Below are 13660 nucleotides of genomic sequence, written 5' to 3'. Positions count from 1 at the left end.
AAAAAAAAACAATATATAAGTTGAACATTGATCGCGGCATATTGTAATTCTCATTAATTATTAATTTAAAATAAAAACTAGGGGAAGATGGGGTAATACGTCACCTAAAGTAAGATTTATATATCCTAATTATAGGCAATAAAACGTGGAGGTTTTATTAATAATTACGAGCAAATACTCGCAGTATCCATTGAAAAATACATGAAATGTCTTATTTTAAGAACGTCCTTTGAAATGTGTGTAGGGCAAAACGCCCGGTAGTGAAAAACAAGATAGATTTACACTTTAAATTGCGCGAAATCATAGGTATGCAGGATAATCTGAAACAACAACCGGGCAAAACGCATGGCCACAACGATGTTCTTGAAATTTCAAAAATAGTTTTGGGTTTTACGAGTTTACGAGAGTATTATTTTCCGGATATAGGTTTGTGTACTATAATTCATTAAATTGATAGCTTATATAATATTTTTTGTAAGCGGATTCCTAAACATGTTGCTCCACATAATTTGATTTTACCCCCATAAACATGAGACGATATCTTTGATGATTATTCAATTGCATTGCAAATACATCATCTGTCTTACAACTAAATTGAGAAAAATTAAAGGATTTTTATAACAGATTTGGTTACATCATTAAAATCGTTTTCATAATTTTAGAAAATTACTACGGAACGAACACCAAAAGTTACATATAAAAACGACATAATTAGTTTTTGTTTATTTTTCCAGATATGCATGAAATTTTATAGTTATATCTTGTCATGATGGACTTACAGCTTCACTAAATTTCTTGCTGCGAACTAGTCACAAATCAGCAACCGTGACAAATATTGTTACTTGGGACAACAGTAATTTTGAACGAATTTCCACTTCTATGCTGCACACAGGGTATTAATAAAAGTTTGAATGAGCTTGAATGCCTGTTCTCTGTGCCTTTCTTGTGTTTGTTGAGATTCATTTTACTTCCGGTTTCAGAAGTACAGAGATGAGTGTTAAAAATATCAAATTGTCAGTTTGAATGTGAGTTCCAAAACGAGGACTCACATCGATATCTCAAAAATGGCTGTTGCGAATGGTTATGCCGAACTAATATTCAAACGAATTATCTTATTGACTCAAAGATACCTCTCGACCTCCATTTTGATCCGACTTCCGATTCCGAAAATATAATGCGGCTTTCAGATTATAAAATACAGAATGACCTAGGTCATCCTTAAGAAAACGAAGTGGGTTCACTATTATATGCACTCTCGGCACCGGAACCCGAGAATCGGTATAATCGAAGTCGGTTCGTAAGACCACCAACTAACATGACGTACAAACTCTACTAGTTTTTATTCAAATTTTGAAGATTTTATACAATTTTGCCATCGTACTCTAAACGATGAATTAAATTTTTGTTATATCCGAAAATATGCAGTAATTTTTTATGAGACCATAAAACCTTTCATTTGACCCTAAGATTGGTAATAACGGGTTTGAGTCCAGTTTACAACAGTTTTTACGGTTTTTGTTTCGCCAGTTTAAGTGACGGCGTACAATATTTAGCACACGTTACCCTATAACTCCGGCACCGGAAGTCGGATTCGCATGAAATTCAGGACTTCTGTATGGGACCGTAAGACCTTTCATTTGAATCTAAGTTTGTGGAAATCAATCAAACCATCGCTGCGAAAAGTGAGTGAGATCCATTTATGAATATATGACCACTATTTCCGGTGCTTCCGGAATTGGAGACCGGTAACCAGGATAGCCGGAATTGGTTTTGTTTAGTTGTCTACTTATAATGGCTATCGATTTTATGTAACAGTTGTACTATTTATGTACCATTTAATTTCACTATTTCACTGTCACGTTATTACACTTTCACAAAGTCACTATACTTTAATGAAGCATAAAAACCTTACAATACAGATACGCGTATTTCGGAATGTTATTTACATCCTTCTTCAGTGTATCGGTTTTATAAGATACACTGAAGAAGGATGTAAATAACATTCCGAAATACGCGTATCTGTATTGTAACGTTTGTTATGCTTCATTAAAGTATATTGACTTCGTGAAAGTGTAATAACGTGACAGTGAAATAGTGGAATTAAATGGTACATAAATAGTACAACTGTTGAATATATTCCGCTAACAGCTCCAGCTAAAAAATAGTGATTTTATGTAATTTTGAGACCAGGTTAGAAATTTGTTTTAAGGTTTTTGTTTCGCCAGTTTTAGTGATGGTGTACAATATTTAACACACTCTGGCCTATACCTCCGGTACTGGTAGTCGGATCCGGATGAAATTCAGGAATTCCGTATAAAAGCGTGAGACCTTCCATTTCAATTTAGGTTTGAGAAAATCGATCAAACCATCGCTGAGAAAAATAAGTGAGATGCATTTTATAATATATAACCATTCTTTTCGGTACATGCGGAACCGGAGACTGGGAACCAGGATAGCCGGAATCGGTTTGTTTAGTTGCCTACTGATAGAGACTATCGATTTGTGTAGTTTTGAGATCGGTTTAGAAATTTTGTTACGTTTTTTGTTTCACCGGTTTAAGTGACGTTGTACAATATTGAACACACTTTACTTTATTACTCAGGAACCGGAAGTCGGATTCGGATGAAATTCATGACCTTTCATCTAAGTTTGTCAAAATCGATTCAGCCATCTCCGAGAAAACCTAGTGAGATTATTTGACACATACACACACAGACATTTCTCAGCTCGATGAACTGAGTTGAATGCTATATGATACTATAACTTTTTACTAGACGGTTTTTCAAGTGATTGCATAACCTTTATATAAGAGAAAGACAAAAACATGCGAAACATTCAATACGGATCTTAAAACTGGTCCAGTTGATGTTCAAACAAAGTTCGTAAGATTTCCTTCCATCGTCAATAGTTTTTGAATTAAATCACAGCAACACAACAACTATTGTAATTAGTTCGTTGCGTTCTTTTGCAAAAGTTTCGTTATAAATAAACCTATTACAAGTATTTCATCACCGAAAATCTTGTATCTATTTCTCATATGAACGTGTTAACGTGTGTGTATTAATTTCAACGTTCGCAATCAACGTTATGCATCCACTGTGAAAAACGACTTTTGGACCGGGGGCCGGAGTGTCGAGTGCCATATACCATTCGACTCAGTTTGTCGAGTACGCAAAATGTCGGTATGTGTGTATGTGTGTGGATTTGACCGATACCGTCAATTAAAACGGCGAAACAAAAAATGTGATCTATTTCTAATCTGGCCTCGAAACTTCTCCAATTGGTAGCCATTATCAGTGGACAGTTAAACAAATCGATTTCGGCTATTCTCGTTCCAGTTTTCCGATTCTGGAAGCACCGGAAATAGTGGTTATGTATTCCAAAATGGGTCTCACTAACTTTTCTCATTGGTGACTTGACCGATTTCCACAAACTCAAGTTAAAACGAAAGGTTTTTATAGTTCCATATTGAATTCCTGAATTTTGTCCGGACCCGACTTCCGTTTCCGTAATCTTACAGGGAGAAGATTGTTTAAATTTGTATAGCGTCACTAAAAGCGGCGAAGTAAAACACGTACAATAATTGCTAAACTCGCCTCAAAACTATTCCAATCGGTAATCAGTCAGTCAGACGGCCAAACAAATTAATTTCGGCCTTCCTGATTCCTGGTTTTCGATTCACGACCGGAGATTGTAGCCATAGACTCAAAAATGGATCTCAGTCCCTTTTTTCAAACCTACTTCGAATATACCGGTTCCTGGAATTCGGTTTCGGAAGTACCTGCAATAGAGGAATTTACTTCGTTTTCTCAGATATGACCTAATTATGTAGATTATTAGTTTGAGGACAATCCTTTTTGTTTTTCAAGAATCAAAGAAAATTATTGTTTAGAATATTTATATATGCGTATATGTGAGATATTAGAAAAGCATCATTACACCACTAGGTGGTTTAAAACAGGTATTTTATGTTCAACTTTTTTGATAAAAAGTCAATTAACGTTGTTCATAAATAAAAAACTGTATCGGTCATTTGAATTGTCTTTGCATTATTTATTTGATGTACAATTTCAGAGACAGTATAATTCAAATTTAGGACGAAATGGCAGTAAAGTATATCGAATACAACAGCAACGTAATAAAATGGTAACGCAATTTAATTGATCCATTTACGCACATGTCGTTGCTATCGCTGTCTTATGCAAAATAACAATAGGTAGTTAGCATACATTCTACGAGTAGACTGTCGTGATAGGAAAAAGTGCATTGCGCAATTTCAAAAGAACATACAAATAAATTGCTCCAAGCTCTAGTAGACAATGTGTATTACACTTCATGTCCAATTCAAGGTTAAAATCCTACTATTTCACTACAGTCAACAATCAGAGCATAAATTCCCACCTTACCTGAACCTTGACCAAACAACAATAGAAAATATCCCATCCATAATTTCAATCTTCACCTACCTCGTACATGTCAATCGTCTTTCTGTTCGGACTGTGATCAGGTACTGGATCCAACTGCCGTAGAGCCAATAGTTCCGTCTTGTCGGATCCACCTACAACCCACTCTTCTATTTCACTGAATGTGTCGGAACTATCATCTGCACTGTTATCCTGCACATCGTCTCGCTGGGAGAGTTTCTGATACTCAACCGACACCAAAACACCACTACTCATTCTACACTATTCACTTCCGATCGGTAGGCATTCGAAACTACGGCAAAATTAAATCGAATCCATTCGACAAGCTAGGAGGTCAATTTCATACTTGTGTTTCTAAGAATTTGAAAAAAAAATCCCACGTTTGATTTACAATCTACAGAAGTAAACTTATTGCCATCATTTTTTATTTACGTTTGATTTACACTCTACAAAAGAAAACTTATTACCATCATTTTAATTCTAACATCGCTGATCTAGAATTGTTTACTTCTACAATCATGTCAAATCAAACTGAAACCAATTCCATTGGCATATTTTTCCTGGAAAACAACTGAACTGAGCAACGATGACAACGAATATGTCTCAAACAATATGTGCACGTATTTGTCCTGCTGACTCATCGTTTACCGACAGATATTGTGGAGATATTCATACAATTAGGACTATTTGCGCGCAAATAGGTCACAATGACTCGCCACGTAGGTTCCACACGAGAGCACTTATTGTCATTTGCACTTATGCTCTGATTACTTTGAAATTCGACCTTTTAACCGAGATCTGTTTTATTAATTGTCGAAAATTATTTGGTCGGGTCAGCCGAGAAACTAATTTTATGTGTAAATTTGTACATTCAAGCACGATGTGTCAAATATTGTCATTTTCTTCAAATTAACAGACCTTGACGACTCATCAAAATATTTCAGAATGCCCTCGGCATCTTAGAGCTAAGGCAGTGTGCCTCATTACATATATTATGAATGAATAAAAACATATCTTCTAGGTCACATAGGCCACAGCTGCCGGTTTTAGCAAATTTTTCACAGTTTTGATGTGGAACACAATTTTGTTTTCTATATAGGGGTGCAAATTGGAAACTCAAGGAAAAATATGTAGAAATGTTGTAAGATTTTGAACACTTACAGCTCAGTCAATTTTGTATCAATGATTAAAGTTACCGTTTGATTGGAAATATTTCTAAATTTTGATTTGAATGTATCAAGCCACGTATTTTTAATTATGTATGATTGAAATTTTGATTAATAGTGAGCTGTGTCCTATTTTGTATGTTAAAATGCTATACTGGCTTACTGGATTTCCCTTACGGAGACGATGGTTTTGAAGGAGTAAGCGATCAATCAGCTGAAAAGCATCGTTCTGATTGATCAATTGATGCAAAAGCGAAGCTGTAGGGAAGTACGCGCATCTATAAAAAAGCGAAATTATAGCAAACGTTTCAGTATCACGTGTAACATATCAGCTGCTAGACAACAAGATACAAAGCGCTATAAAACGATTTGAAGCTTTAATTGGTTTGCACAAACCAATTAAAGCTTCAAATCGTTTTATAGCGCTTTGTATCTTGTTGTCTAGCAGCTGATATGTTACACGTGATACTGAAACGTTTGCTATAATTTGGTTTGGTTTGCACAAACCAATTAAAGCTTCAAATCGTTTTATAGCGCTTTGTATCTTGTTGTCTAGCAGCTGATATGTTACACGTGATACTGAAACGTTTGCTATAATTTCGCTTTTTTATAGATGCGCGTACTTCCCTACAGCTTCGCTTTTGCATCAATTGATCAATCAGAACGATGCTTTTCAGCTGATTGATCGCTTACTCCTTCAAAACCATCGTCTCCGTAAGGGAAATCCAGTAAGCCAGTATAGCATTTTAACATACAAAATAGGACACAGCTCACTATTAATCAAAATTTCAATCATACATAATTAAAAATACGTGGCTTGATACATTCAAATCAAAATTTAGAAATATTTCCAATCAAACGGTAACTTTAATCATTGATACAAAATTGACTGAGCTGTAAGTGATCTTGTGTCATGCGAGTTTGGATTAAATGTTTTGTTATGTCATTTTCATCTGAGAAATCAACAAGTATCCCAGGGTAAATTTTAAGTACTTAAGATTAATTTCTAATTAAAATAAGATGAACTCGATTAATTATCGAAATCGCAGAATGGTAGTACTGGTAGAGAACTTAACGCTATAAAAATAACTGCATGCATGCAAAACTTGACCTTGGCGGAGAGACGCTTAAATATCGAAATCCGTTACGCTAGTATGCATATATTTGGGTTACTGATGTAATTTCGTCGGATACAAGGCAAACAGAGTCTGAGCTCGCGTGTTCGATGATGGTTATTAATACGCTGAGATCTTTTTTAGGCGGAGGATACGTACCGCGTAAAAATACCGTGTTATTTCGGGAATCCGCATAGCTTCGGGAATCTTCGTAAAAAGCCGTGTAACAAACGCATATAAAAAAACGTGATTAATCCACCTAGCAGTGAGATGATACCTTTTTTATCAATCCGCATGTGGTTTTTGCATGGATATTCTTCGGTGTTTTAGTTCTCATGACATTATTTTAATTATCGTCGTTTTGAACGGCAAATGCCGAAACTGCAAATAGTATCGAATTTCAATCTTAACGTGTGACAATCGATTGTACATTCCATGAGATGTCGAAGTAGGTTCGACTTTAGAGTTTTTCGTTATTATTTACGGTACTTCCAGAGCCGGTATTCAGGAACTAGCATAACCCAAAATGATTCGAATGGCTATAAATTAATACACCAAACAATTTACATCTTCTATATCGGTATGAATTTTAAAAACTCATTATCTGTAATTCCATCGGATATAATTCACCAATTTTGTATGGGACCGTAAGTCCTTTAATTTGAATTTTTGTTTTTGAAGTTCGATTTGGCCTTTTTGAGAAAATGATTGAGCTTTGAGAATCGATTCGATACTGGAACCAGAATTCGAAAATCGGTGTAGCCGAAATCAGTTAAATCCACCTGAGTAGTGTGTAGACATCTTTGAGAAATTGTAGTGCGAATTAAATTTTTAGGTTCCTTCCGAATCGAAAACTGAATACCGCTTAAACTGAAATAAATTTATTTGGTAATCGACTATCCAAATCTTCCAACCCGATAAACCTGATTAATTTATGTGAAATAGGCATTTTTTACTAATCGCCCTGTATCTCCTAAACCGGAAGTAGGATCTGACTAAAAAGTAAGATGTTTCATAGGATTCAGTTCATTCAGAATCTCAGATCGGTTCAGCCATCTACGAAAAATGAGTTGCATTATTTTAATTTCGTTTCACATATCATTCTGTGGTTGCGCATTCAGAAGTCGGATCCAAACGTAATTCAAGAACCTTGTTTGGGAGTATACTACTTTTCATATGAATCTTGTTTGTAGAAAACGGTTTAGCCATTTCCCAGAAAATTGAGTGAAATTATTTGTCAAACACGCATTTTCTGATCTCGACGAACTGAGTCGAATGGTATATGGGAGTCCATCATTTATTACTGTAAGTAGTTCAAATCAAAATAATTATGGAATTTCTTTCAACTTGAAAATACTGCCATCATCTAGTTTACATGTCATTCTCGAACGGTTATGTTGCCAAAAACGAACCGTGCTGAAATCGGTCCGAGGCAAAATGCCATGAAAAAAGATGCTGTATACAATCTTTTTGGTACTTAGAAACAATTGTATGTAACAGTATAAAAATCGTGTTTCATTTGTCTCCGAGACAAATGTGAGTCTTTATAATCAAACGCGTAAAACTTCTACTACTGGAATAAGGCGAAAAGTCGTTTACACGAAAATATCGATATCGCTGTTAAAAATGGACGGATAATGGATTCAATAGCGTTCTGGGTGACGGGGAGACCTTTCATTAGTGACTAGTTTGATCAAAATCGATCCAGCCATCTCTGAGATCTCGACCTCTTTGTTGACATACATACATACATACATAAATACATACATACATACATACATACATACATATATACATACATACACACACACACACAAGGATATTTGCTCAGTTCGTCGAGCCGAATCGATTGGCATATGACATTCGGCCCTCCGGGCCTCGGAAAATTTTCTAAAGTTTGAGCGAATTCTATACCAATTTTTTATATTTATAAAAAAAGGTTAAAAACCGCCTGTAATAAAAAAATCGAAGAAGACTCTCGTGCAATCGCGCTTTCAAAACCATTGCGATTGATTGAACCGTTTGATTGAAAATATTGATCATTAGAAATTTTGGTTGCCTTATTTCATATCAATAGCTCGAACAATTTCATGGTATCCTTGTGATTTGTTTTAAATATTGAATAAAAAGATCAAAACGTTTGTTTGGGCATACATTAGCATAACCTTTTCAATTTTTAACACATTGACCCAAGTTAATAGAAATTTCTCGTTTTTTTGCATTATCGCTCTAAATAACGGTTTAAAACACCAGAAGTGAGATCCGAACAAATGTCAAAAGCAGTCTATTTTTTAGACGTTGACCTTTTTATTTGAGTCTAAGTTTGTGATAATAGATTAAGCTGCTTCTGAGAAAATGAAGAGGCTTCCGTTTTGAAATTGTTTCCATTGGCCAGCAACTAACAAAACTAACGATCGTCTATTTTTTTCGACGAAAAACAGTACATTTTGCACAAAAATCGAGAAAATACAGTACATCGACATTAAAAAATAAAATTCGTAGTACGCATTTTATTTTAAATAGTGAATAAAAATTAATTTAAATAATTATCAGATGATCTATTTTCATCATCATAATAGTTTTTTTTTATTTTCCTATGCAAATAATTATTTTTAGTTCAATGAAAACTGAAATAAATAAATGAATTAGTCATCAATCGACATTACAACCACATGTACTTGAAAAAATTACAAAACATTATTTGCAGAAAACTTTATCTTCTTAGGTATATTTAATTTGTTTTAGAATACTTGCGATTTTTTGTTTCTAATCAACAAATGTGAGCAAAATTGTTGTTGCATGCTTTGATAAAAAATGGACAATAAAAAGATCATGATACACACTAAGATTTGATTCCGTTGTTCGGTAATTTTTTTGACGAAAACTTTCGGCAATCAATGGAAATTACGTATATTTCGGTACATGAATTTCATTTTACAACAATTATGCAAGCTTTAACCGGACGATCAGTTTTACACAAGTTTTCATTATAGAATTCTGCAAATAGCAAGTAGATATTCATTCGATAAATCTAAATAGTCGCCGTCCGTATGGTGAAATTATTTTTCAACAATCGAATTTCTGTATATACTGATTGTCGTGATAGCTAACTGTCAAACAGTTATTAAAATTTTCAGTGTGTGTCTTTTTATTAACCAAACGAAAAAAAATCTTGAAGGGTTCGTCGAATGGAATGAGGTACAAGTGCACAAGTTTTTGAAACAAATAACTCAAAGCTATTTGTTTACTAACAGGCAGAAAATAATTTCATATCACTATGTCCACTTGCTGCCAATCCATTTCGCTCGAGAATAATTTCAGGTGGACTTGACGGGTTGGGCAATGCTCCAAAAGGCGTTCATAATTCCAGTCAACCGGGAAATGAAGTTATATTTTCCTTTAGTTTTCCTAGACATTTTTTATATTTTTTCGTAAATATATAGTGCACCGTAGTCACGACTGGTTCGAATTTTCTTCACTCGTTTTTAAGAAAAATATTCAAATCCGAAAAAACTAATCGTAAGTTAAAATACGTGTTGTTTTATGAAGTCCGAAAATCCATTCAAATTCCGAATTTTAACCAAAAGTAAACAAACACAAAAAAAACACGAACCATTTGTTAGGTCCATTTGGTTTACAGTTTATGACAGTTGTTTGACAGTTCAGCAATAACCGAACGATCAGTAATCAATTCAATTACCGAACGGATTAGCGAATGTTCAGCTTTTGAAAATTCGGTAAAAAATAACCGAATTCTGCGAAATTTTATAAGTGTGTAGAAAAGGAAAGTAAGAATAGCTAGCCGATTGTTGTTTACATGTGTTTATATTCGCCACATGATGCTACTGTTGTCTCAGATATTTTGTATTTCAGCAAATCGGAATTCGATGCATAATAGACTTAACATTTCATAATTATTTTTCGATTTGAGAAACACAGTACATTTTAATGGGAAAATACAGTACAAATCAAAATACAGTATTTTTAAAGGGGAAAATCAGTACGCATAATTTGGGTCAGAAATACAGTACAATACTGTAAATTACAGTACAGATGCGAACGTTAAGCACAACCTATAAGTTGAAACAGTATTTAACCAAATTTAGAAAAATTATACTTTTTTGCATTATTGCTCTACAGGTTGCAATTTCATACACACTACCTTGTATTTCCGGAACCGGAAACCAGATCTGGATAAAATTCTACATCAACTTATGATCGTGTCAACGTATTTGATCAACAATTAACCATACCTGACGAATTGAAGAATTATATGGTTATTTGAATGATTTTGGTTTGTTTTTTCCTTGTCATGTATAAAAATCACGCTTCTGAAAATGAAATGTTTATACTTATCAGCCTGTAATTCCGTAGCCGGAAGTCGAATCCGAATGAAATTCGGCAGGGGTTTTAAGACTTTTCATTTGAATCTAAGCTTGAGTAAATTGGATAAACGGTTTTTGAGAAAATCGAGTACAGTTTTTAAGTTCATTGTGCACATTTTACGCCGTAGCTACGGAACCGGAAGTCGGATCCGGATGAGATTCAATAAAAACCTATGAGACTATAAAGCCTTTAATATTAATTTAAGTTAAAGACAATCGGTTGAGCAATCTCTGAAAAAATCGAGTGCACTTTTTCTTCATTTTCGGATAGTTTACCCCGTTACTCGAACCGGAAGTTCGATCCGGGTAAAATTCAAGAGGAACATATGGGATCAAGAGACCATTCATTTAAATTTAAGTTTGGGAAAATCGGTCAAGTCATCTCCGAGAAAATCGGGTGCACATTTTTGTTATATACACACATACTCACACAGACATTTTCATACTAGATGAACTGAGTCGAATAGTATATGACACTCGTCCCTCTAGGTCTCGGTTTAAAAGTCGGGTTTCACAGTGATTTGAAAGCGTTACTCTATGAGAAAGGTAAAAAAATTCAAATAATCAATTCTTTTTTTAAGAACTGATTTTATTCACCACCTTTCGGTTTGGCCCGCATATATATGTGTTAGTTTATTTTGGTAGCATTGTCGTTTACTTGGCGTTTACACGAAGAAATAGTTTACTTTTTGTTTAATATGTTAATATAAATTCATTGGTCGGTTTTGAGAACTCGGGCGTGAATCTTTGCAAATACATGCAAAACTACAGCATCTAAATCACTCCAAATACAATTAATATTCCTATCTTTGTTTAATCTATTCAATTAACTTAACATGATACATTGAACTCACTCATGGTGATACACTAACACTTTTCTCGGGAACACAGTATGTATTCACATTCAAAGCATAATTGGGAAGGAAGATTTCTGCACGTAAAATATGCACTGTTTGAATGCATTGACGGGTGGCCGTAGTACATGCTCCTCGGTAAGAAGAAACATAATAAACAGCCATTTATTCACATTACTTTTGGCTCACAAAGTGGTACCAACAGTGTATACAACATGCAGCATTACAAAATAACAAGAAAAACACAACGATAATATGTGCACGAAAAACACAACGATATTACGTGTGTCCTGAGTCCGGGCAAAAAACGTACAGTTATCAATCTAGTTTATCACCAAACGGAGACCAGTATAAGCAAAAGTTAATTAGTAACGATTTGTATCACGGCGTTTGACATCTTGTTGCGAAATTCCAACTTCACCCACTTACTCCATGTCTGTCTTGAGTTGTTGATTGATCCTGAACACATCAATAGTCGACCGCATAAAAAGAACCCATCAAAAGATGATAAGCATGGTTCGCTTGTAATTAATGGGGATGCACGACAAACCACCACCGTCACAACGTTGTTCCGTTTTTCCGTTTCCGGATGACACTCTACTGCGGTAATTTATCGTCTTAATATGCCAACAAATCCATACGCGACAGAATAACTGCCATCTTTTGGAGTGATCGAAGTACTTTGATATGTAAAGCTCATGGATTACGCTTGCATTACTTCACACAATATGACTTTCGCTCAGAAAACACGATCGTTATACTACTACAAGAACGTCATGCGAAGATGATCATATGATTCTACGGAGTCGCGGAAAGACACTCGCGATGACACGAACACATTGGCGACCTAAATAGCCTTGTCATTGTAGAAATTACTTGATAATTATTTACTACTTTTGAGTCTGCATCTTTGCACTTTGCGCCTTTCACTAACCCACCAGCATCCATTTCAACTCACTTTACCTCTCCACCGACAGTAAGCATTTCTCTTGTAGCGGCAGCGCGAAGATCACGTAATATATTTTTTGCCTACACCTGTATCACAATCGATTGATGATGAGGTTAGTGTAAACCGGTTACACTACAAGTTTAAATTTACCATCTCCACACATTGCATTGAATAATTCTACATTGTTTCCAACAAAAAGCGGTTGTCTGTGCCTTAGTTTTCACTTAAAATGAATCTAACATTCGACGCGTCCAGCAGCTCATCCAGCAAGACACTGGCATGGTACTACGAAAGCTAAGCATGAATCAATGTTTGCCGATTCAGCAAGACATGGTTGTTAGTGTGTCTCTACAGTGTAACACATGTATCTACTGAAGCTGCTCGCCGAGAGGGCAGCTTGTGAGTTCGCAACAGCTGAGAATCGACATTCACTCGAGTGGCACGAGATACACGAGATACACGAGATACAGCACAAGTAGTGATAGTTTAGCGAAGAATAGCGACTAGCCGGATTGTTATGCATGTACTGAATAGAGCTGTTGTTGAGAGGATTTTACAGAATATCCAATCAATATTTCTGTTAGGAAAATTTACTGATAAAACTAAGGCATATGATTAAATAATTGTGTTATACCACATTCGAAATAGCTCGGATTAGAGACAATTTTGCCAAAATTTCAACCCTCTTACTGCCATATTTACGAAGCTAGAGTTTCATTTCTTACTTTTTTAACTATTTCTATTTTTTCACCACAGCAAAAAACATC

General features: G+C 35.0%; 1 protein-coding gene across 6 annotated transcripts in view; it reads right to left on the bottom strand.

The window, feature by feature from the left end:
• Positions 1-13180, bottom strand: part of LOC131439643 (venom dipeptidyl peptidase 4) — a 62246-nt gene extending 49066 nt beyond the window's left edge. Inside the window, exons 1-2 of one of the 6 annotated variants that reach the window (XM_058610910.1) lie at positions 13044-13180; positions 4467-4778 (exon numbers count right to left, since the gene is read on the bottom strand). In XM_058610910.1, coding sequence (XP_058466893.1) covers positions 4467-4679 — 213 coding nt within the window. In that variant the 5' untranslated portion in view covers positions 4680-4778; positions 13044-13180. Of the gene's footprint in view, positions 1-4466; positions 4779-12373; positions 12807-12902 lie in introns of those variants that run through there. The other 5 variants (XM_058610916.1, XM_058610918.1, XM_058610921.1 and 2 more) reach the window with 5 other exon arrangements.
• Between the last annotated feature and the right edge of the window lie 480 nt (positions 13181-13660).

This window comes from Malaya genurostris, chromosome 3 (assembly GCF_030247185.1).
Source record: "Malaya genurostris strain Urasoe2022 chromosome 3, Malgen_1.1, whole genome shotgun sequence".
Classification (NCBI taxonomy): domain Eukaryota; kingdom Metazoa; phylum Arthropoda; class Insecta; order Diptera; family Culicidae; genus Malaya; species Malaya genurostris.
Note: the sequence above shows the minus strand (reverse complement) of the source record. Positions and strands in the feature narration are given on the sequence as shown.